At 60.5% G+C, this 20,311-nt stretch overlaps 2 protein-coding genes across 2 annotated transcripts; one reads left to right on the top strand and one right to left on the bottom strand.

Moving 5' to 3' along the window:
* The first annotated feature begins 3,717 nt into the window (after window positions 1-3,717).
* On the top strand, window positions 3,718-7,649 carry AGXT (alanine--glyoxylate aminotransferase). Its single transcript, XM_083869040.1, has 11 exons — window positions 3,718-3,909; window positions 4,034-4,226; window positions 4,558-4,622; window positions 4,695-4,795; window positions 5,008-5,078; window positions 5,399-5,483; window positions 5,767-5,862; window positions 6,109-6,178; window positions 6,296-6,391; window positions 6,584-6,712; window positions 7,025-7,649. Exons 1-11 carry the CDS (start codon window positions 3,745-3,747, stop codon window positions 7,130-7,132), a joined length of 1,179 nt encoding a protein of 392 aa, XP_083725166.1. The 5' UTR covers window positions 3,718-3,744; the 3' UTR covers window positions 7,133-7,649.
* Window positions 7,650-7,660: 11 nt separating this feature from the next.
* On the bottom strand, window positions 7,661-11,920 carry MAB21L4 (mab-21 like 4; the record flags this gene model as incomplete). The annotated part of the gene is made up of 5 exons (XM_083869039.1): window positions 7,661-7,830; window positions 8,025-8,381; window positions 9,182-9,335; window positions 10,150-10,372; window positions 11,437-11,920. 5 exons carry the CDS (start codon window positions 11,918-11,920, stop codon window positions 7,738-7,740), a joined length of 1,311 nt encoding a protein of 436 aa, XP_083725165.1. The 3' UTR covers window positions 7,661-7,737.
* Between the last annotated feature and the right edge of the window lie 8,391 nt (window positions 11,921-20,311).

The raw sequence follows: 20,311 nt of genomic DNA, 5'->3' as shown, positions 1-20,311 counted from the left end.
CGGTGAGTTTCCCTTTGTCTGCACACATCCGTGTCACCTCAGTGCCGAGGGTGGACGCCCCGTTTGGCTGCAACAGTGTATTCTCACAGCTGCCAGGCTTTGTTGTGGTGAGCCCTTCCCCTGCAGCCTTTGTTGGGGCCCCCCAGCTGTGACTGGGAGCACGGGGCTCTGTCCTGCCTCTAGGGCAGCAGGGAACACGTTGCTGGATGACACGGCACTGTCAGTGCCTGCCAGCCAAGCTCCTCACCCACCTCCCATCCCACACAGGGCAAGGGGCCATGACAGTGCAGTTTTCTCCAGAGCAGCACCTGCAGGCAGGGAAGCAGCTCAGAGGACAGCCCAGGACAAGGGCAAATGTCCCCATGCTCGGATGAAGTTCAGCCCCATCACAGACACCCTGCCCCATGTCTCCTCACCTCCTGCCCACCCCAGTGGGGGGCACAGCTTCAGGGCAGAGCTTGCAGCTCCCTGAGAATTTCCATGCAGATTCAATTTACAGGGAGCAAACGTAAGGACATGGATGAGAGGTTCTGCTCCCCATCTCTGCTGCAAAATAGCCCCACCCCCCATCCCTGCTCCCTCCATCCTCTCTTCCAGCCCTTCACACCCAAAGCAGGGGAAAGCTGCACAGAAAAGGCAGTGAGCTCTGGTGGGTGCCCAGCATTGCTGGGCATGGAGAAGGGCAACCAGGGAGAGGGTGGACAACAGATTCCCACACGACCCAGGCCTTGAGGGGCCGCAGCTCTTGCCACACGCAGGGAGGTGGAGGGTGGTGGCAGCATCTTTGCCAGCGCCAGCTGCCACCTCCCAGACAAAATGGAGGTCAGCAGCAGCATGCCGAGATGGCAGAGCCACCACACCCCTGTCCATACCCGGGGGAGGGGGAGGGCCTGCTGCCTCTCTGTCCCCCAGTGCCACAGAGGCCCCCTGCATGGGGCTGCTCCGGGTGCTGGGATGGAGGGTCCCTGCCCGTGGGGTGGCACAGGAGATGCTCGGCTGGCTCCTTGTCCTCCCCGAGCCCTGGTGCTGTGGCAGGGACCTGAGCAGGCGGGGGACCGGCTCACACGGGGTCTGCAGGATCCAGGGGAGGGGTCACTGCCCCGCCAGGGGGAGGAGGAGGAGGAGGAGGAGAAGGAAGCAGAGGAGTCAGACAATGGGGCAAGTGCAGGGCTGCTCCCTGCGAACCTGGATGACCAAGCGTGGAGCTCTGCACTAGCCCTGCACCCCGGGAGCTGCCCCTTGAACAGCCAGCAGGCACTGGCCTGCCCGCAGTGACATGGCGGCCCCTGTCCAGCCACTCCACCGCACAAGGTCACCGGCAGGGCTCGTCCTTGGGGGCCAAGGACAGTCTGAGCATCGCAGCATCTTTGCCGGCCCCCCGCGGCGAGAGCCCCAGGTGGGGCATCCACCACTCCCTCCAGCGCTGCTCTTTAACTCTGAAGCGTTATGATGATGACGCAAGATGGCTCAGCTGCATCACCACAGCCCTCTGCCCCGGAGGGAAGAGCAGGGGTGTCCCTGGGGCGACGAGGGGCTCCTGTGCCCCCCGCCATGGGCTGCGGGGATGGCATCCTCCCCCCTCGCACCCTGGCTGGGATGTGGCGTCTCCTCGTCCGCGGGCAGCCCCCCCACCCCCACCCCGGCTGGATCCTTCTGGAAGATGGGGCGGCACCCGGCGGTCACCGCGCTGGGGACCCGAGGGCAGTGTCCCCACACACGCAGCTCCGAGCATCGGGGGGCTCCGCAAAATGGCCACCGGCCGCAGCCCCCCGCCCGCCGGACCCTCGGGGTGCGCATCCCGCTCCCACCCGCCCCGCCTCGCCCCCGCCGGGGCCACGAGGGGCGGCACTGGCACCCGGAGCATCCCCGGTGTCCTCTCGGCCCTCGCCCCGGGGGCGCGGCGGGGCTGCCCCGTCCTGCGATCGCCGCCCGCCCCTACCTGCGGTGCCCGCGGCCGCGCCCGTGGCCGGTTCGGAGGGGAGCGGCGCTCAGCCGTGGGCGGGGGGCGCCCGCATGAGGCCGAGCCGCGCCGTGCGATGCGGTGCCGGTGTCGGTGCCGGTGTCGGTGCCGGTGCGGGTGGCAGCGGCCCCGCCCCTGCGGTCCCCGCCCCACGCGCTGGTTGGCGGCCGCCGCCGCCCGGAGGGGACGCGGGGACCGGGAGGGCGCGCTCGGGGATGGAGCGGTGACGTCAGCGCATCCCCCGGCCCCGGGCGGCTGCGGATCCGCCGCAGGGGCGGGGCGGGCGGGGCGGGGCGGGCTCGGCAGCCGTCGCCCGGCAACCGGCACCGGCCCGGTACCCGGTACCCGGTACCCTGGAGCGGACACCGCTACCCCGGTACCCCGGTGCTCCGAGGGGCGGCCCTCGCCAGGGCTTCCCGTGCCCCCGGCGCCGTCAGTTCGCTCCTCCGTCCGCCGAGCCCCCGCCCGGGGCACGGCCGCTCCTGCCCATCTGCGCCCGGAATTCAGAGCAGCGCAGAAATCGGATTATTCCCTCGCTGCCAGCTGTTTCCAGCAGCACCCAGCCACCCTCGCCCCGCGGCGGCCCCGAGACCACGCGTCCCCTCCCCGCCCCAGCCGTGCCCCAAATCTCCCTAGCGGACGGGCAACTGGGAGATCTTCATCCGAGATGTCGTCATCGCTTTGGTGGGATGATGGCTGGGCAGCGGTCCCCGGGCTGACCGTGGCTTCCATCAGCCACGCGGGAGCAAACTCATCTGCCCCCAGCTCCTGCCAGTGGCAGCACCCAGCTGCTGGGCAGATGTGCTCTCAGCTGGCACTGTTGCCAGCCCCATGCCTCTGTCCCGTGTGCCTTCAGCAGCGGCCACTGGTGCCAGTTCTGCCGTGTGGGAATTCTCACCCCTGTGTTGTCATCCCTAGCCAAAGCTTTGCTCACTGAGGGGCTCCTCTGGGCAGGGACCCACTCTTGGATCTCCAAGAGCTGGCAGCAGGCAGCTTGTTTGCATTTCAGGATACAGATAACAGAGAATGTGCCAGAGGTTGGGCACAATGGAATGTGCTGTGGGTACACACAGCAGGTAACAGAATATCGATCAGCCACGTGGAGCCTGTGGCATCATCATCAGGATACACTGGGATGACCGTGATTCAGGCTGAGCCTGCAGAGCACAGCTCGCTGTGGCAGGGACTGTCCACGTCCCAGTCCACAGCCCTGGTGCACATCAGCCCACTGGCCAGCCTCCTTCAGGCTGTCACCAGCCACATGTCCCTCTGCAAGGCAGGTCCCTGGTCAGGGAGCCCTGGTCAACAGGAACTTTTTTCTGCAGGAGGAGCTGTGACCATGGCAGCAGTGCCAGACCAGTCTCAGCACAACCATCTCATGGCACAATATCTAGGTGCCCAGAGCAGGGATCCTACCTGCTGGGATACTGTTGGGAAACATTAGCCCTGGTGTTGTGGGGGCCATGGGGACAGGCACTGCCTGGGGGCTTGCAAGTCCCAGAGGCTGGCATGCCTGGAGAGTGATGAGCAGTAGCAAGGGGGCATCCCCCAAAATGAGGGGCCCAAGCCAGCAGGGATAGCACTGGTGACACATTAACCAGACAGAGGAGACAGCCAGGGGTAGAGTCCAGACTGGTAGGGGGGAACACCGAATTCTGGGTCAAGGTCCATGGGAATACTGGACACTACTGGCACAGGATATGCCATGCTGGCAGCTGCTCAGGCAGCCTCCACTGCTCCTCTTCTCTGGGCTCCGCTCCTGGGGACAGACAGCACGCCGTGCCATGGCCACCAGGCTGCTCCGTGTTCCCCCTCCGGAGGAGCTGCTCCGGCCCCTGGCCGTGCCCGAGAGGCTGCTCCTCGGGCCGGGGCCCAGCAACGTGCCCCGCCGCGTACAGGCTGCGGGAGGGCGCCAGATCCTGGGACACATGCACCCTGAAATGCTGCAGGTGAGCTGCCCCAGCCCAGCTCTCCTTCCCTCCCCTCCTCTTCCTCACCCCCAGGATGGGCTGGAACAGCTCTGCTGGGGCAAGAGGAGCAATAGCAGCGCTGGCCAGTGTCCTGCTGCCGCAGGTGATGGATGAGATCAAGGCAGGCATCCAGTACGCCTTCCAGACACGGAACAGGCTGACCCTGGCCATCAGTGGCAGTGGCCACAGTGCCATGGAGGCTGCCCTGTTCAACCTACTGGAGCAAGGTGACACTGTGCTGGTGGCCATCAACGGCATCTGGGGACAACGTGCTGCCGAAATTGCCCGGAGGCTGGGTATGCTGGGAACAGGCAGATGGTGTGGCAGGGCTGAGGGGACTGGGCTTGGAGGCAGGATGGCCTGGTTTGCTGTCCCAATCCTGTCAGCGGTCAGTGACATGGTTTACAAAACCAGAGAGCATTCTGCTAGAGAGAACTCCAGGTTTCTCCAAGAATGATGCCACTCCGTTTATGGCTTTTACACTGGGCAAATCTGCAGGAGGCCACACCCTGGCTGGTGGCTCTGCTGCTGGTTCGTGCATGAGCAATTGCCCCATGGAGCTGGTAGGTGACTGCTCAGTGGGAAGCATACACAAACCTCACTCTCCTCTGCCCAAATTCCTCCCAGGAGCCAACGTCTGTGAGCTGCTGAAGTCCCCAGGCAAGTACTTCACTCTACAAGACATTGAGCAGGTGAGTGCTGGTCACTCTGCAGAGGGCACAAGCTGACCTGCAGTGTGGTCACCTTCCCTCTGTGTTGTGCAGGGCCTGGTGCAGCACAAACCTCTGGTGCTCTTCATCACCCACGGCGAGTCCTCCTCGGGGGTGCTGCAGCCACTGGAGGGGCTGGGCAAGCTCTGCCACCGGTCAGTGCATGGCGGGCACCCCAAGGCCAGCACTGGGGATTTGGGCCTGGGTGTTTATGTGTGCTGGGCTTTTCTCTGGCTCTATTGTGCTGGGAGCAGTTCATGCCAGTAAGGCACACAGCCCCTGTGGGGCCCAGGATGCCAGGGCTGCAGGCAGAGATGTGGCAAGAGGAGGTGGCAGGAGCACCAGGCTGAGCTCTGTCCTCCCACAGGCATGGCTGCCTGCTGCTTGTGGACTCAGTGGCATCACTTGGGGGAGCCCCCATCTTCATGGACCAGCAGGGTAAGAGCCACAACCACCATGGGCAACCAAGGGACAAAAGGGCTCATTCCTGGGACAGAGAGAGAGCAGTGGGATCAGCCCCTCCGCCTGCATTTTGGTTAGCAGCACTAGAAACTGGTCCAGCTGCAGCCAGAGAGCCTGTTCCCCTTTGGGGTTATCAGCAGTGCCAGGGGCCCTCCCAAAGCAGCCTGAACACAAGTAGGACCCTCTGTGTGTGCCACCCTTGTGCCTCCCACCCACCACTTGGCTAGGTCAGAGGACTCAGCATTTTCCTGCTGGGAGCCTCTGATTCCTAAGGAGTTGTCTTCCCTCTTGGGCAGAGATCGATGTCCTGTACTCGGGGTCCCAGAAAGTCCTCAATGCACCCCCTGGCAGTGCCCCCATCTCCTTCAGTGAGCGAGCCAGGTAAGAGCAGCCCAGTCTCACCAGGGTGGAAGGCGATGGGGCTGGGGGAGGCTGTCATCTCTCTCCTTTGCCAGCCACCTGCTCAGTCCTGCTCTGTGGAGAGGATGCCCAGCAGCAGTGCTGTGGGGGTGGAGCCCATCCCATCCCATCCCTGGGCAGTGACTGAGAGCTGAGGCCAATCTCTGCACTCACTTTAGGGGAGTCCTCCCTCCCATGGGGCTGATCTCACCTTGGAGCTGGTGGGGTCAAGGTCCCACCTCTCCACAGTGCTCTGTTTCACCAGGGAGAAGCTGCTGAGGAGGAAGACGAAGCCCCTGTCCTTCTATCTGGACATGGGCTTGTTGGCAAACTACTGGGGCTGTGATGGGGAGCCGCGGAGGTGAGGGCAGGCTCTCTTGTTACAGACGGCTGAACCACTTCCCACCCAGCCTTTGTCCTGCCTCAGGGGCTGCCTGCCCTTCAGGGCTCAGGCCCTGCCTCCCCATCACCCCGGCTGCCGGTCACAACTCTCTGCACTGGGTGATGAGGAGGGAGGGTGCTGTGCCTCAGTTTCCCTGACCATGAGCAAGGGGCTGCTGTGCTGCAGCCAAGCTGAACCCCTGTGGGTCCCCCTTGAGTTTTGCAGGTACCACCACACAGCGCCCATCAACAGCTTCTTCAGCTTGAGGGAAAGCTTGGCCATGCTGGCAGAACGGGTGAGTGGCAGCAGACTGGCAGGGGAATACCAGCAGTGCCTGTGGGGCTTGGAGGGACCGTGGGTGCCAGGAGATCCTGGCAGCAGCAGAGACCTTCTCTCTGCTCTCTGCCCACAGGGTCTGGAGAACTCGTGGGAACGACACCAGGCCAACTGCACCCGGCTGTGCCAGGGGCTGCTGGCCATGGGGCTTGAGCTCTTTGTGGAGGAGGAGGTGGGTGCAGGACAAGCCCACCACCACCACAGAGTAGGGGGAACATGAGGACACAGCCCTGCGCAGCTGGAGATGTGCCTGGGCAGCTTTTGATGCCAGAGAAAAATCTCCCCCCTCAGTGATGCTCTGTCCTGGCAACGTGCTGGGGTCACCAGGGGCCGTGGGACTGAAACCAGCTTCTCTGTTCTTCAGAAGGCCAGACTTCCCACCATCACCACTGTCAAGGTGCCTGAGGGCTACGACTGGAAGGACATCACGGCCTTCCTGATGAAGAACCACGGCATGGAGGTCGCTGGGGGCCTGGGCCCCACGGTGGGCAAGGTGGGCAGAGCCCTCCCCTCCTGCTGCCCGAGGCTGGGCATGAACCCCGCGTTCACTGCCACTCTCTGGCTGCCACAGCGTGTGTGGCTGGCCGTGTCCCATTGCCCGGAGCAACGCATAGCAGCACAGCCACACACACAATCACCAGCTAATTGAATAGCCACGCACGTAATTAGCGGGGTGACACCTCTTTATAGGGAACGGTGTGTTAAATACGAGCAAAGGAGCTGTCCACAGCCACACAGCCTGACTGTGTGTCCCCCCCACTCCACACGGGACCGCTGAGGCACAGACACACCCTTCCCCTCCCAGGTCCTGCGCATCGGCCTCATGGGCTGCAACTCAACCAGTGACAACGTGGACCGAGTGCTCCGAGCCCTGCAGGACGCCCTGAAGCGCTGCCACCGCAGCAGGCTGTGAGCACCCCTGGCGGGGGGAGGCTGGGGAGGTGGCCTGGCACTGCCCGGCATGCCTGGCTGCTGGCAGCAGAGGGACTCCACTGCTCTGGGATGCTGACAGGAGACACAGCGACACCCAACAAGCCAAGGCACGGTGGAAAGAAGCTGGAATAGCAGGGGACATGGAGGAGAGGGCTGTGCTCAGCTGATGTGAGATGTGGCTCAAAACCACTTCTCTCATGGTCCCCCAATGGCCTGACCCCTCAGTCCTTTCCCTTCCCCTGGCCCCAGGGCATGGTGACCCCCAGCAAGCTGACAGAGGGCCGGATGCAGGATCTGACTGTAGGTGCCTTCCCCTCCCATCACCAACAACCTCAGCCTTCCCCACCCTGTAGTGCAGAATGCCAGCCATCCCCCTCCAGGTTCTGTGCCATGAATCACCCAGAGCCCAGCTCCACCAGGGCAGCCAAGAGTCTGTGTTTACCTCCCAGCTGCAGCAGATGTGCTCTCTCCCCCAGACCACCTTTCCTCAATAAAATGACACAGCTGCTGCCTGGCCCTGTAGCTCTCTTTGCAACCCCCACCCAGAGTTTTGAGACACCCCAGTGGGGCAGCAGGAGGGTCCCATCAGCTCTGCTGAGGGATTTCTTGGCGGATCTTGGAGAGGAGCTGGGACACTGCAGAGCGGCGTGTGCTGTCCTGGATCCGGTACACCTGAAACTAAAGGCAGGTGGGAAGTGAGGGGAGGAGGGCTCCCCACTCTGCTTGAGCTCCCTGCCCCAGCACTGCCAGCCTCCCACAGCCTCCACAGCACACCAGAGGGCTCAGGGGGGGCCAACTGCAGCACATCCCAAACTTCCTAGCCCAGGTGGCTTCTGGTGCTGCCTTGAGCTCAGCTGGAGGGCTGGGCTTACCTGGCTGAGCAGCAGGTCAAAGTAGGCTGTGTCCCAGTAGGAGCCATCCTTGTTGGGGAGCTGCAGGAGGGCTCGGGTTTCAGGGTCTGCCTGCCAGCTGCCACTGAACCCATGGAGGCCAAAATGGAAGCGGAGGAAGCGCTGGGGGTCCCAGGCAAAGCTCTCGACTCTCTGGTAGATGGTGGCAAGGTCTGGGCCTGCTCCTTGGAAGAGGTTTTCCTCTGGGTTCAGGAAGTGGGGCAGGTGCTGGGTGGCCAGGCAGCGGAGAAGGATCACCAAGAGCCTGTAGACAGAGCCTTCCAGGTCCTGCCAGTCCTCCGGGGAGGGGAAGAGCTCTGTGCTCCACAGCAGCACCATCTGTGAGGAGGGAGAGGATCAGCACAAGGCCTGATCCCAGGAAGGCTGTCCCTTCAAACCCTGCAGGTCACCATGCAACCACTTGTGGGGCTGAATCCATGGAGGCAGAAGCAGATGATACTTTTCTGAAGATCAGATACATACATCTGCCCTTTTTCTTTAAAAAAAAGCCCACAACCACCACCCTCAAAACATCAAAGAATGCAACACAAAGCAAAGCACACAGGATTTGGGTTACTTGGAGCTGGAGCCATTCTGTAAGTAGAAAACATCCTTGCATCCTTCTTGGCCCTTGGCTTGGAGAGCCATCAAGAGGCAGGGAACACCTGGGTTGTGCCACCAGGTGCTGTCCCCAGCATGGCCAGTTGGCATGGCTTCAGAGTGTTGAAAACAGGTTGGGTGGGGAGAGGAGGTTTTTTCTCAGTAGAAACGCCACCCTCAGCCCTGTACAGGCACATCCCAGCACACCAGTGCATGGGTCAGCATGGCACAGGGATGCCATCCCACAGACACAGGCAGCCTGGGCCAGGGGTGATGCCCTGCACAGCAGTGCAGAGCCCCAGCTCTGAGCTCACAGTGTCTCCAGCTGGAAGTTGCTGGTTCTATCCAAGGAAGAAGGATCAAAGCCCTCTAACCATGGCTGGCAGCAGCACACATCCCTTCCAGACACATGGGCTGGTACACCCCAAAGCCATGGGCTGGTACACCCCAAAACACTGCAGGCACACACCCTTGTTGTTTGGGTTCTTGTGTACGGGAGCAGCCTTGGCTCTGCTTGTCAACCAGCAGAACCAACCTACCTTCAGGTGGTTGAAGGTGAGACTGCCTTTCCCAGCCTGCCCGCCCCAGTCCTGGTCACGGAGCTGGTCGAGCAGGCGAAGGCTGTCCAGACGAGGTCCCCTCAGGGTGTCCACTCCTCGGAGCAGCTTCAGGATGGGAAGGTGAGTGGAGGATCTGGAAGAAGGGAGTGGGGTCTAGTGGGAGGGGAGATGAAGACCTGCATCCTCCCAGGATGGGGGGAGTATGCCTGCAGTGACTTGGTGTGCAGAGGGATCCCTCCATGCCACGTATGTGGTCCCAGCCGCTGCAGCATCTTGGATCTACCTCCTGCACTTGCCTCTGGCAGAGCAAAACTTGAGAGGTGTGGAGTGAGATGGGAACACTGCTGAGCAGCTCCTGCCCTCCCAGGAGGATCAAGAGTGGGGCGAGGTGGGATTGTGCTCCCCTGTGTGTAATGGGGAGGGGAGGTTGGGCTGGTCCCCAGCGAGGGGCTGAGCATCCAGCTGGACCACCTTGTTCCCAAAACAAATATGGACTGGTCCAGCTGGCTGCTCGGCCCCTCTGTGGGGCTGGGGAGTTGTGCTGCAGGCAATATCCATCAGTCCAGCCCCGTTTTGTCCTGCAGCCCACCTTGGGAGGCACCTCATCACCCTGCTGCTGCTCGGTGCCTGGGCTTGTCTTTGAAGCCCAAGCAGGGATCTGAGAGCTGCCACCCTCTGCACAATCAGAGTGCAGCTCCAGTGAATAATTTCAGGGGGCTGCTTCAGTTACATTCCCCCTCTTTCCCTGAGCTGTCTGAAACTTGGCTGAGGTTTTTTCCTCCAACACAAGAAAGAGGCTTTGGGCATCATGAGGGGGTGACTTCAACTCCTGCTGACATGTCCCCACCCTTTCCCAACTTCTTTTTGCCTACACCCAGCAGTGCTGCCAGCCAGGGGGGATCCCTGGTGCAGGATCACCCTGCTGTGCATGCAGCCAAACCTCTCACCTCCAGCAATGGGGAGAGGCAGGGACAAAGTGAGCCTCTTCTGTGGCCTTCCTGAGGCTGCCCTCAGGGAAGCCCCTGTCGCTCCGCCGCCTCTGGAGCTGGAGGGGCTTTTGCTGCCTCCTCACCACCGGAACGATGTCAAAGCGAATGGTCTTCCAGCTGCCACGGATCAGCAGGGAGAGCTCCATGGCATCTTCCCTCAGGTTTTCAGCACTGATGTCACCTAGAGGCAGAGGGTTTGGCAGCAGTGAGGAGGTTAGCACAGCCGGTCCCGCAGGCTGAACCAGGTGTGTGCTGCAGCACCCATGGCCATGTCCCACCCTACTCGACTCAGCCCTTTCCAGTGCTGCAGTCTGGTTGCAGTTCCCCAGGTAAAAGCCCTCTCCCAGCCATGCTGGGGTGGTTTTACAGGAAGAAGCATCACAGGGCTCGAGGTCAGGCACAGCAGGAAGTCTCAAGCAATCAAACCGAGCTGTGCTTCTGGGTGGCTGTGCAGTGCCAAGAAAAGCAATGCAGTCCAAGAAAAATGGATCAGGAAAGGTTCATTGCTTTGTGTGGGTGGAGAAAGATGAAGGTCACTGGCTTGGCCACAGAAGAAAGAGGTGATGGTGGACTTGCTGGGACTGGGGTTAAGAGACTTTCAGACCCACTGGTCCTCTCACATCACCCTTTCATCACCCCCTGGTTGAGCTTTACTTCAAGAAGCACATTGGGAGATTAAAATGCATGGAGAAGCTTATAGAACTGCTATGGGCATTTCCCAGGGTCCCCTCCCACCATGTCTTTTCCAAGGACACTGCTGCAGTGTTCACAGGGTCAGACCCATGCCCCAGGGTCCTGGTCCAGCCCTGATGCACTCCCAGCTCACTCTCCAAAAAGCCTCCTCCAGGGAGCACTCGGAGGCTGAGAGGTGGAGGGGAGAGCGTGGTTAGGGTAAACCAAGGACACCAAGTCCTTGAGCAAACCCTACCTGGGGGCTAACAGCCGGGCTGGGTGGACCCTGCACCCACCAAGAAGGGTGCCAAGTCCCAGGTGAAGATGCCTGAGGATGACTCTGATGCCCTGGGATGGCAGGGAACAATTTGCATCTCCCCTTCCTCAGCTGAGGGCAAAGCCCATCCCAGCACACAGCAAAGTGCTCACTCACCTGCTCCTGCAGGTTTTGGGTGGGCCACACTGCCAGGAACATACGTCCCAGCATGTTTGCATAGGGATCACTGCCAAGCTGGGAAGCTGGGCAGGCACTGGAGCAGCTCCTGGCTGGGAAGCACCCAGCAGTGTACGCACCTGGCTGAAGCAGGAAGAGGCGTTGGCAGTGCACGATGGCTGAAACAAGGAGCTCTTTCAGGTGCTGGAGGATTTTGCCCGGGAGCAGGCACCCCGCACCACCTCCGTGCTCCATCACATCCACAGCACCAGTCCAGTCCTCCAAATCAGTCCCTGGAGAGGACACTCCCAGACAGCAGGTGTTCAGCTCCGAAGGATGCCTGCCCGGGGTGTCCCTGCTCTGGCACGCCAGCACCCGCAGGGCATCGCCGTCGATACGCAGGGGGATCTCCAGAGTGACAGCATCCTCAGAGGCACAGAGGGCAAACTCGAAGGCTTCCAAGTTCCTGGCGTAGTCCACGAGGAAGCGTGGTTCCCTGGCATGGACACTCTCCAACAGGGTGAGCAGGATGTCCTCGGCGCGCTGGAAATGCTCCATCCGCTGCCTCTCGCGGGACAAGATCACCGCAAGGTAGCTGTGCCAGAGGGAAGTGTTGGCTTCCATGGCAGCTCGGCTACTATCTTACCCTGTCTGAGCCGCAGCGAAGGTGCGTGGGCAGGGAGGGCAGGGCCGGCTGCCGCGGTGGGGCGGGCAGAGCCGGGCGTGGACAGGCACAAGTGCTGGGTGGCTCCCAGGGAGGGGTACAGGGCAAACCCAGGGCGAGGGCTTGAGTCACACCGTGGTCCCTTTTCCGGCACTGCAGAAGGGTGACAGCGAGTGCTCAGCCGGCGGGTCACGGCGGGGTAACGCTGTGCTCTGTCACACCCCTTTGGGTGCGGGCAGCCCCCTCCCACAGCCAGTGCCACTAAAGGGACCCGCTGTCCTCCTGCCCCGGCACAGCTCCCCTGCCCGGCTGTCCTCCTGCCCCGGCACAGCTCCCCCTGCCCCGGCACAGCTCCCCCTGCCCGGCTGTCCTCCTGCCCCGGCTCAGCTCCTCCTGCCCCAGCTCAGCTCCCCCTGCCCCAGCTCAGCTCCTCCTGCCCCAGCTCAGCTCCCCCTGCCCCAGCTCAGCTCCCCCTGCCCCATCTCAGCTCCTCCTGCCCCAGCTCAGCTCCCCCTGCCCCAGCTCAGCTCCCCCTGCCCGGCCGCCCCCAGCCTGTGTGGCACCCCCAGGAGCTGGGGAAAGCTCCCGCTGGAGCCGGGCCGTATGGCGGGGCTCTAGAAGGGCTGCAGGACCCCGAGCGTGCCTTGCGGGTTCCCAGAGCAGCCCTGCGGGCCCAGTGTAACCCCGTCAACACCAGGCTCAGGCTCCGGCCCCCAGGTGCGGCACCCCCGGCGCCTCTCTCGGGAGGGCCCGCCCGGGGCGCGGTTTCCTGCCGGGCTGCGGGGGCATCGAGCCGGGGGGCCGCACAGAGCGGGGCTTTCCACCCCACAGCCGCCCTGGGGAGGGGCCCGGGGGGCGGGGCCGGTCCGGCGGTGCCTCAGCCGTGCCCCGGCCCCGCTCCGCGCTCGGGGCTTCGGTGCGTCCCGAGGTACCCTCAGACCTGCCCTCGCCTCTCCCCATCTCCCACAAATCCCGAATGGGGATCTCCGGGCTCGTTATCTTTTTGAGTGCCGTCACCTTCCCGAGCTTCGCAGGCCTGCAGCCGGGGCTCAGTGACTATGGCTGGAAGGTGGGCTCTCCCAGCAGGACAGTGTGGTTCAGCCGTCTCAGATTCTGCTCTTGGTCAGAGCAGGGAAGGGAATGGGGAGGTGGGGGAGGCTCCGCGGCAGCAGGGGGCCCGAGAGGAGCGAGAGGACCGCTTCTGAGGAAGGCAGGGAGAGTGCCATGGCTGGTCCTCCCACCTCCTGCGGCTCACGCTTACTCTTTTAAACAGCCCAGACGAGGTTTCTGGATCTCCCCAGGGGTTATTTCCAGTTCATCCTTGTGCCTCCTTCAGTTCCCCGTGGCTGAGGAGCTGCACTGCAGGTAGGAGTCTGTCCATCATGTTCATCTACCCTTTTGCCAGGTGACTGAAGGAGTTTTGCTTTCCAAGGGTCAGAGTTTCCACCTGCAGAGCATCCTTGAGCCCCTGCAGTTCAAGTCAATTAAGCCTGCACTGGGCTTCTCCCTACCAGGAGGCTGTGGGTGCTCTGGGCTGGGGAGCCTCAGCCACATTTTAAACCCCAGCAGTGGGTGATGGGCTCTGCATCTCCTTACTTGAGCCCTGGGCTACAGGTTTCCCCCCATCTGAGCAGGGAATGCCCAGTCCCCCACACCAAAGGCTGTCTCAGCCAGGGCTGAGGGGGCAGGTCTTACCCTCCTCCATCATGTGGGGAAGACAAACTGGCTGGTGTCCCAGAGAGGGACCAAAAGCAGCAGACCCCCATCAGACTGGCTTGGGCTCATCCTGAAGAATGCTGAAGCCAAGCCAGATTACTGCTTCATGCCCTGGTGTGAGAAAAAGAGGACAGAGAGATGCAGGCCACCACTTTTCTGGGTGTGGTGGGACATGGCTCACTGCTGGCAGGGTTGCTGTGTGTCCATGGAGCATCATTTTGTCATGGATGGAGCCCCTGCTGCAGCAGCAGCCAGGACATTCCTTCTGTCAGCGCCTGGCAGGAATGCTGGAGGAGGCTGTGGGCACCATGCAGGAGCTGAACTGAGAGCCAGGAGTGGTTCTATAGGAAGGTAAGGCTGAGCAGGGCAGGGAAACATGGCTGTACCCCCAGATGTCTTGGTGCTAGTGGGGATAACCCTGCCCTCTTGTCACAGTGCTGGCTGAGCCCACGGTGTGACCCTGACATCCTGCTGCCAGAGCTCTGACACCAGGGAGAGCCAGCATGGTGTGATCCCCTGCCTCATCTCTGCCTTTGACACCTGCACTTTTTAGACCTCTGGGTGCCACAACGAAGAGGCTGGTGCTGCACATGCTGCCTTCTGCCCCTTCCTGCAGGCTGGAACCTTTCCTTTTCCCCTTTTCCCCTTTTCCTCTTTTCCTCTTTTCCCCTTTTCCCTGTTCCGCCTTCCTCCTTCTGCCTTTCTCTTTCTCCTTTCTTTCTCTTTCCCTCCTTCCTGTTCTTCACCCTGTTTTTCTCCTTTCCCATTCCCCTTTCCCCTTCCTCTACCACTTCCTCTCCCCTTCTCATTCTCTCCTCTCCCCCATAGGCATGGGGCAGGTTCTGGAGGAGCACCTTCCTGGCTGCTGCCAGGCACAGGCAGCACAGCGAGCGGGCCTGCTGCAGGCACCATGTGAGGAGGAAGAGTGATGCTGGGCAGTGGCACATCTGGTGACAAAGCTGGCCAGCCAGAAGAGGTGGGAGCAGCTGGAGGTGCTGCCAGATGCTGAGCAATGCTCTGAGCAGGAGGGAGCAGAGCTGGGGTGGGGAGGGAATGGTGTAGATCAGGTGGTGGGTGCAGAAGCTCCATCCCACATGGATGGGTGGCTGGGCCCTGGCTGGGGCCATGCTGCTTGGGATGAGCCACAGGGCAGGGACACTGCATGGCTGGGCATTTGGGACAGCATCTGGACACTCAATCCTGCAATCAGCCCAAGCTGAGCACACCTCCATTGGCCCAAAAACAGCAGGAAAAATGTCCTAGTGAGAAGGTCAGTTAGGCTATGGAAGACATGGCTGGAGTGCAGAGTGTCTGGACAAGTCACTAGAGGCTGGTGGTGAGTGCCCTGGTACTGGCAGAGAGTCTGGCCTGAATGAGCTAATCACTGTTTCCATATTGGTGTTTTACAGTTCCATGAATTTTTGCTCTGTTAGCAACAGGAGAGAGAAAACAACCCCCCAGAAAACAGGCAAGTACAAGCAAGAGAGAGGAAAAAACCTGGAGGCATGGGAGCACTTGGCACAGCAGAGGTGTGCGAGGAGCTGCAATGAGCTCCTGGTGTCCCTCACCCAGCTTGCCTCTCTGTGGGGCTGTGCAGTGTGACTGCTGCACCCCAGACCCTGCAGGATGCCATCATTACCCAGCAGAAAGGTATTGGGGTGCTGAGCTGGTGGGTTGAGGAGATGGCAGGGTACAGGGGCACTGGGATGCAGGAGGGGGGTTATTCTCTGTCCCTGCACTTCTGCACCCCACAAGCCCCCAGAGTGGCATGGCCCCCAACAAAGCGGCTGGAATGGGGAGAGGGGACAAAGGCAGGGAAGGTAGAGAGGAAGAGAGAGTAATTTAACATGACAGGCTGTTTATTTTGGCAAAAAGGGTCTCTTTTCAACAGATTTCAAAGCTCGGCCCTGAGGCTTCAGGGGGGACCACACAGAGGGGTGGGAGATGAGGGGTGCGAGATGGGGGGTTCAAGGGGGCACCCAGGCTAAGAGGGAGGGAGAAGAACCCCCTGTGTGTTCACCCCTGGGGCACAGGCAGGTTTTCCAGCCTCGGGTGTGCTGGCAGGCTGCAGCGGGGTGTCCCCGCGGGTGCCCGCGCTCCTGCACGCACATGCTTCCCCACATGCATCCACACACATTCGCACGCTCCCCCTGCCCCTGCTCCTTCCTCCCGGCCAGGGCTCAGCTGGAGTCTTGGCTTCCCCCAGTGACGTTTCAAAATAGCTGTTTATTAAAAAAAAAAAAAAAAAAAAAAAAGGCGCAACACCAAAAACACCAAGGGGGGTGAAATTGCTAGGAAAGAAATAATTATTATAATCACATTAAGAGCTTTGGCTGTAAAACTCTTGTGAGGACTTAGGGAAGGAGCTGGGGCTGCTCTCTGCAGGGAGTACAGGAGGCGGTTTTCCTGCCTTGTGCTCTTTTATTTTCCAGTCCTGATCCAACAGCACCTCCCCTCCTCCCCTTTTCCTCCCCTTTATCCTGGGAAATGAAAACAATTTATTTAATGATGGATCATCCCTTTCTCTGGTCACTGACCTTCTGGGTGAATTTCTGCTGAGCTCGGTGGAAAACTCGAGGCTGGGTTGTGGATCCCATCTGCGGATGGGGGAGGGGGGAGCTCACCCTTATCCTTCCCAAAATCCACAGCAACAATCGTGGGGAGCAGGACAGGGCTGGCAGAGAGGGTCCCCACTAGGAAGCCCAGCAGCAGACTTTGCTGCAGGCACTATCCCTGCAGACCGGGGGCTTTGGGGGCAGATATGGGGGCCCCAGAGCCTTCCCACCCCTTCCCCTTCTCTCCTGGAACACCCTCAGGGACTCCCGGCATCCACTGCCTTCTCCCCGACCTGGCCTGAGGATGGGATGGGCTGGGGTGCAGTGCCGAGGTGGGAGTGGGCAATAGAGACGTGATCTCTACCCTGCCAATAGCCTTCACTGCCCGGTGGGTCTCTTCTGGCCCAGAAGAGGTTTTCGGACCTGCTCAGGGGCGAGGCCAGGAGGGCGTGCGGGGCTGGGGGGGCTCGCACAGCAGCCGGGATGTATTCCCGGAGCGGGCGGTCTGGCTCCGGCCCGTCCCTGTTTGGCTGGTTCTGTTCCCTGGGGAGGGGATGGCCGGGGGAGCGAGGGGGAAAGGCAGGATCACCTTTGGCCGGGGGGCAGTGGGAGTGTGTGTGCTGTCAGCACCCAGCCCGCAGTGCCCCGGGGGCCCCGGCAGGAGTGCTCCCTGCATCCCTGCCCGTCCTGCTCAACCCCCTGCTGACCTGCGGAGCCGGCATGGAGCAAGGCAGCATCCAGCCCCCTCCCCTCTGGCCCTTCATCTGCCACGGCCTGTTGCTCAAAGCATGGTTCTTGTAAAAATGCGTAAATATTTATACAAGAATAATTTAAAAAACATGGTCTGTCAAATAATCAAAGCAGCAGAACATCCGAGGAGCTTTCAGCTGGATTGGGAAACTCAATGTTGCTTTCTGATGCTCCGCTGCAGTGCTGGGGGTGCCCGTGGCCAGCCCAGCCATGTGCAATGCTGGACTTGCCAATGTGGCTTCACAACAGGTTTGGAGTCTTCATTAAAGCTGCTGGTGGGTTGGCTTTCACTGCCATTAACCCAGCTGCCTGCTGCAGGGGCCTCAGCCAGGGATAGGACTTCACCAGGCTCTGGTTTCAGCCTTGTGTCCTGGTTTTGGCACTGTTCCCTGCACTGGGACTGCCCCAGAAGCCGGGGATATCCTTGGGTGAAGTGCTGTGTCCCTGTGCTCCCCTGAGATGTGTGGTGAGGTCAGGGACTGGTCTGGGGAGTGACAGGGTGGCAGCTGAGCTGGTAGGGTGACCCCTGGTGCTACCAGGTTGCTGGGGCATTCCGTGATGGCATCCCCATCCCTGCAGAGCCAGCAGCACCCTCAGCATTTCAAAGCCTTGGCTTTGCAGTGGTGGGGCAAGAGCCTTGGGCCAGGGCTTCCCCCAGAGAAGAGGATTTATGTCCATCTCAATGGCTGCACATCCCCGTTTGTGCTGGTGTCAGCAGCGGCTGGCAGAGCCACAGTTCCTTTCCTGTGACCTGGTGGCACTGTGTGTTCCCCCAGCACCACCAAACAGCCCTGAGCTTCCCAGGGGAGCAGCACCTGGAACCCCTCAGGCCCATGTCCTTCTGCTCGTTCGGGACTACCCCAGCAGGGGGGAGGGGACACAACTGTGACCCAGCAGCATCCCTGCCACCACAGCTCAGATGACACATGGCCACCAGATGCCATGTGGGTTCAGAAGGGTCCCAGGGTGGCAGCAGGAGGTGAAAGGATGGGAGAGGGGAAGAGGTGCCCCCTGTTCCCAGGGCCCTGCAGAGTGGAGGCAGGCGTTGCTGGGGGTTCGAGGGAGCAGGAGCTGGGTGTTGCAGTAACCTCCATCCTCCTGGCTACCCTCCAGCCCCTTCCCACCACCCACATCTGTGCGCGTGATCTCTGTTGCTGCATTCTTTGAGCCTGGGCCAGATAATGAGTTCAAACCCTTTCATTAAACCTCAGCTCCCCTCAAACACCCACACACCTCCCTGCTCTACCTGGCTGCCTCTCCCACCCTGGGGAGGGAGCTTCCAGGACTAGTTCCCCCCCACAGGAGGTGATGCTTGTGCCACACACGTGTTTGGCATCCGCAGGGAACGCTCTCTGGGCTTGGCCCAATTAGCTGGAAGGGAGGGGAGAGCCAAATCCAAACCATGTGCTGACCTGCAGTCCCCTCTGCCTGAAAGCATCCGTGCTGAATGCGCTCTGGATCATTAATAGCTCCCCAGGCTCTTTCCACATGTCCCGTCCCCCAAGCACAGGCTCTGGGCTGGGGGTGGGTAGGATTTCGTGCTCTTTCCCTTTCTAGGGCTGCCTTTTGTGGGAGGCAGTGAGCTCCACTATGGGGCTGTGAGTGGTGGCCAGGAGGAACCAGGGGGCGACTGCCTGTGGGTTTGGGGCAGCTCTGAAACTGTGATGGCCAGGTAGAGGCAGGCTTGGGGTCAGCAGAAGGATCTCTGCCTCCATCTCTCACTCCTGGAGGTGGTTCTTTGCTGGGGAACATCTCCAGCTGTGGGTGCCAGTGAAACTGAGAGTCCAGGATACCTCTGGGACCTGCACTGTCCCCTCCACAGCCCAACACCTCGCCAGAACTACCCGCTGGGATGGGTGTGGCAGATCCTGGCCCCGTTTTGGTGGCCATCAAAGAGCTGGATGCCATAAAAGTGGTGGCAGAAAGGGGCGTCTGTTCCTGGAGATGGAGTGGGTGGTGGAGGACAGAGCCTGGCCAGATGCTGTGGAGAAAGGGCTGCTTTCCCCCACACTCCCCCCAGCATTCTCAGCACAGAGCCCAGCTTTGCACTGGCTCCAGCTCCAGGCCCAGAGGAAATGTCTGCAGCTGGGGCCCACAGCTGTTCTCCCTGCTCCATTTACTGCTTCCAATTTAACGTCCCGGGGAGCTGGGCTGGACAACATGGGGAGAATATGGTGATGCTTTCCTGTGTAAAGCCTGCCTGGAAGAAAATCCTCCCCTCATGCTTGGGATGGCTGTCCTTCCCCTCTGGAGGTAAAGTCTACCAGGAGAAGCCGAGGATGACCCTGTGGGGTTGGTCCTGGCAGAGGGGCAGGTCCTGCCACAATACCCCTGTGTTCCTTGGAAGCTGAGCTTGTGGCAGGCCTGGCATGGCATGGCAGGACCAGGAGATGGATTTGGGAGCACGGGGCTCACTCTGATGGGTGTAAGGTGGTAGAGGGTGACGGCCAGAAGATGGCCCCACAGTCACACCCCAAAAGAGATGGGTCTTGGCTGACATCCCAGAGCACAGCTTGGCTGTGGGGGGGATGGCAGTGTCCCTGCTGCATCCCACCGCGGCCTCCCCCGGGGCCGGGGCCGGGACCGGGGTATGCAGCCTAATGCCTTCCAGAAAATCAGCGATGAATGGCCGGGAAGGGTAATTCATATCAAACCCATAAAACCTTTATTAGCGTCCTAAGGGAGAAATCCGGATGTGGCTGCTTATTTATTTTGGATTTCTTTTTTTTATTTTTTTTTTTCCCTTTTAACATTTTCTTCCAAGAGATTTTTAAAGTGATAGGGTCATGTCTCTGGGATCGGCAGTAGGGCTCACACAGGGCTGCCTGCTTGGGCCACATGTGGTCCTGGAGCACTGGTGGAGGGACTGACATGCCAGGGATAAGGCTGATTTGGGGTCCAGCTTTGGGACCCATCATGAGCTGATAATTATTCAGAACAGTTGATGCTTATAGTGGGGCTTCCCTGGGAGTAGCCCTCGACTTTCCTGGGAGCTCAGCCTCTCCCAGTCAAACCATTTCCCGATAATAAATGTAGGGTGGGTGTGTTTGTTTTGCTTTGGGTTTTTTTTTTTTCCTCCAGCAAAGACAAAGAAGCCCTTCAGCCTGGAGCGTAACCTAAAACACGGCATTCCTGAAAAGAATTTCCTGATAATATTTTTAGCACCTGGAAAAAAAAAAAAAAAAAAAAAAAAAAAAAAAAAAAAAAAAAAAAAGGGAGGGGAGAAGAGAGAGAAAAAAAAAAAACAGGGGAAAAAAAAAAAGGAAATGACACAGGTTTTTTTCCTCCTCCGCTCCTTTTTTTTTTTTCCTCTCCCCCAGCGCTGTGTTT

This window comes from Zosterops lateralis, assembly GCF_965231275.1.
Source record: "Zosterops lateralis genome assembly, chromosome: 10".
Lineage (NCBI taxonomy): Eukaryota > Metazoa > Chordata > Aves > Passeriformes > Zosteropidae > Zosterops > Zosterops lateralis.
The sequence above is the reverse complement of the archived record's forward strand: the minus strand, read 5'-3'. Positions and strand labels throughout refer to the sequence as shown.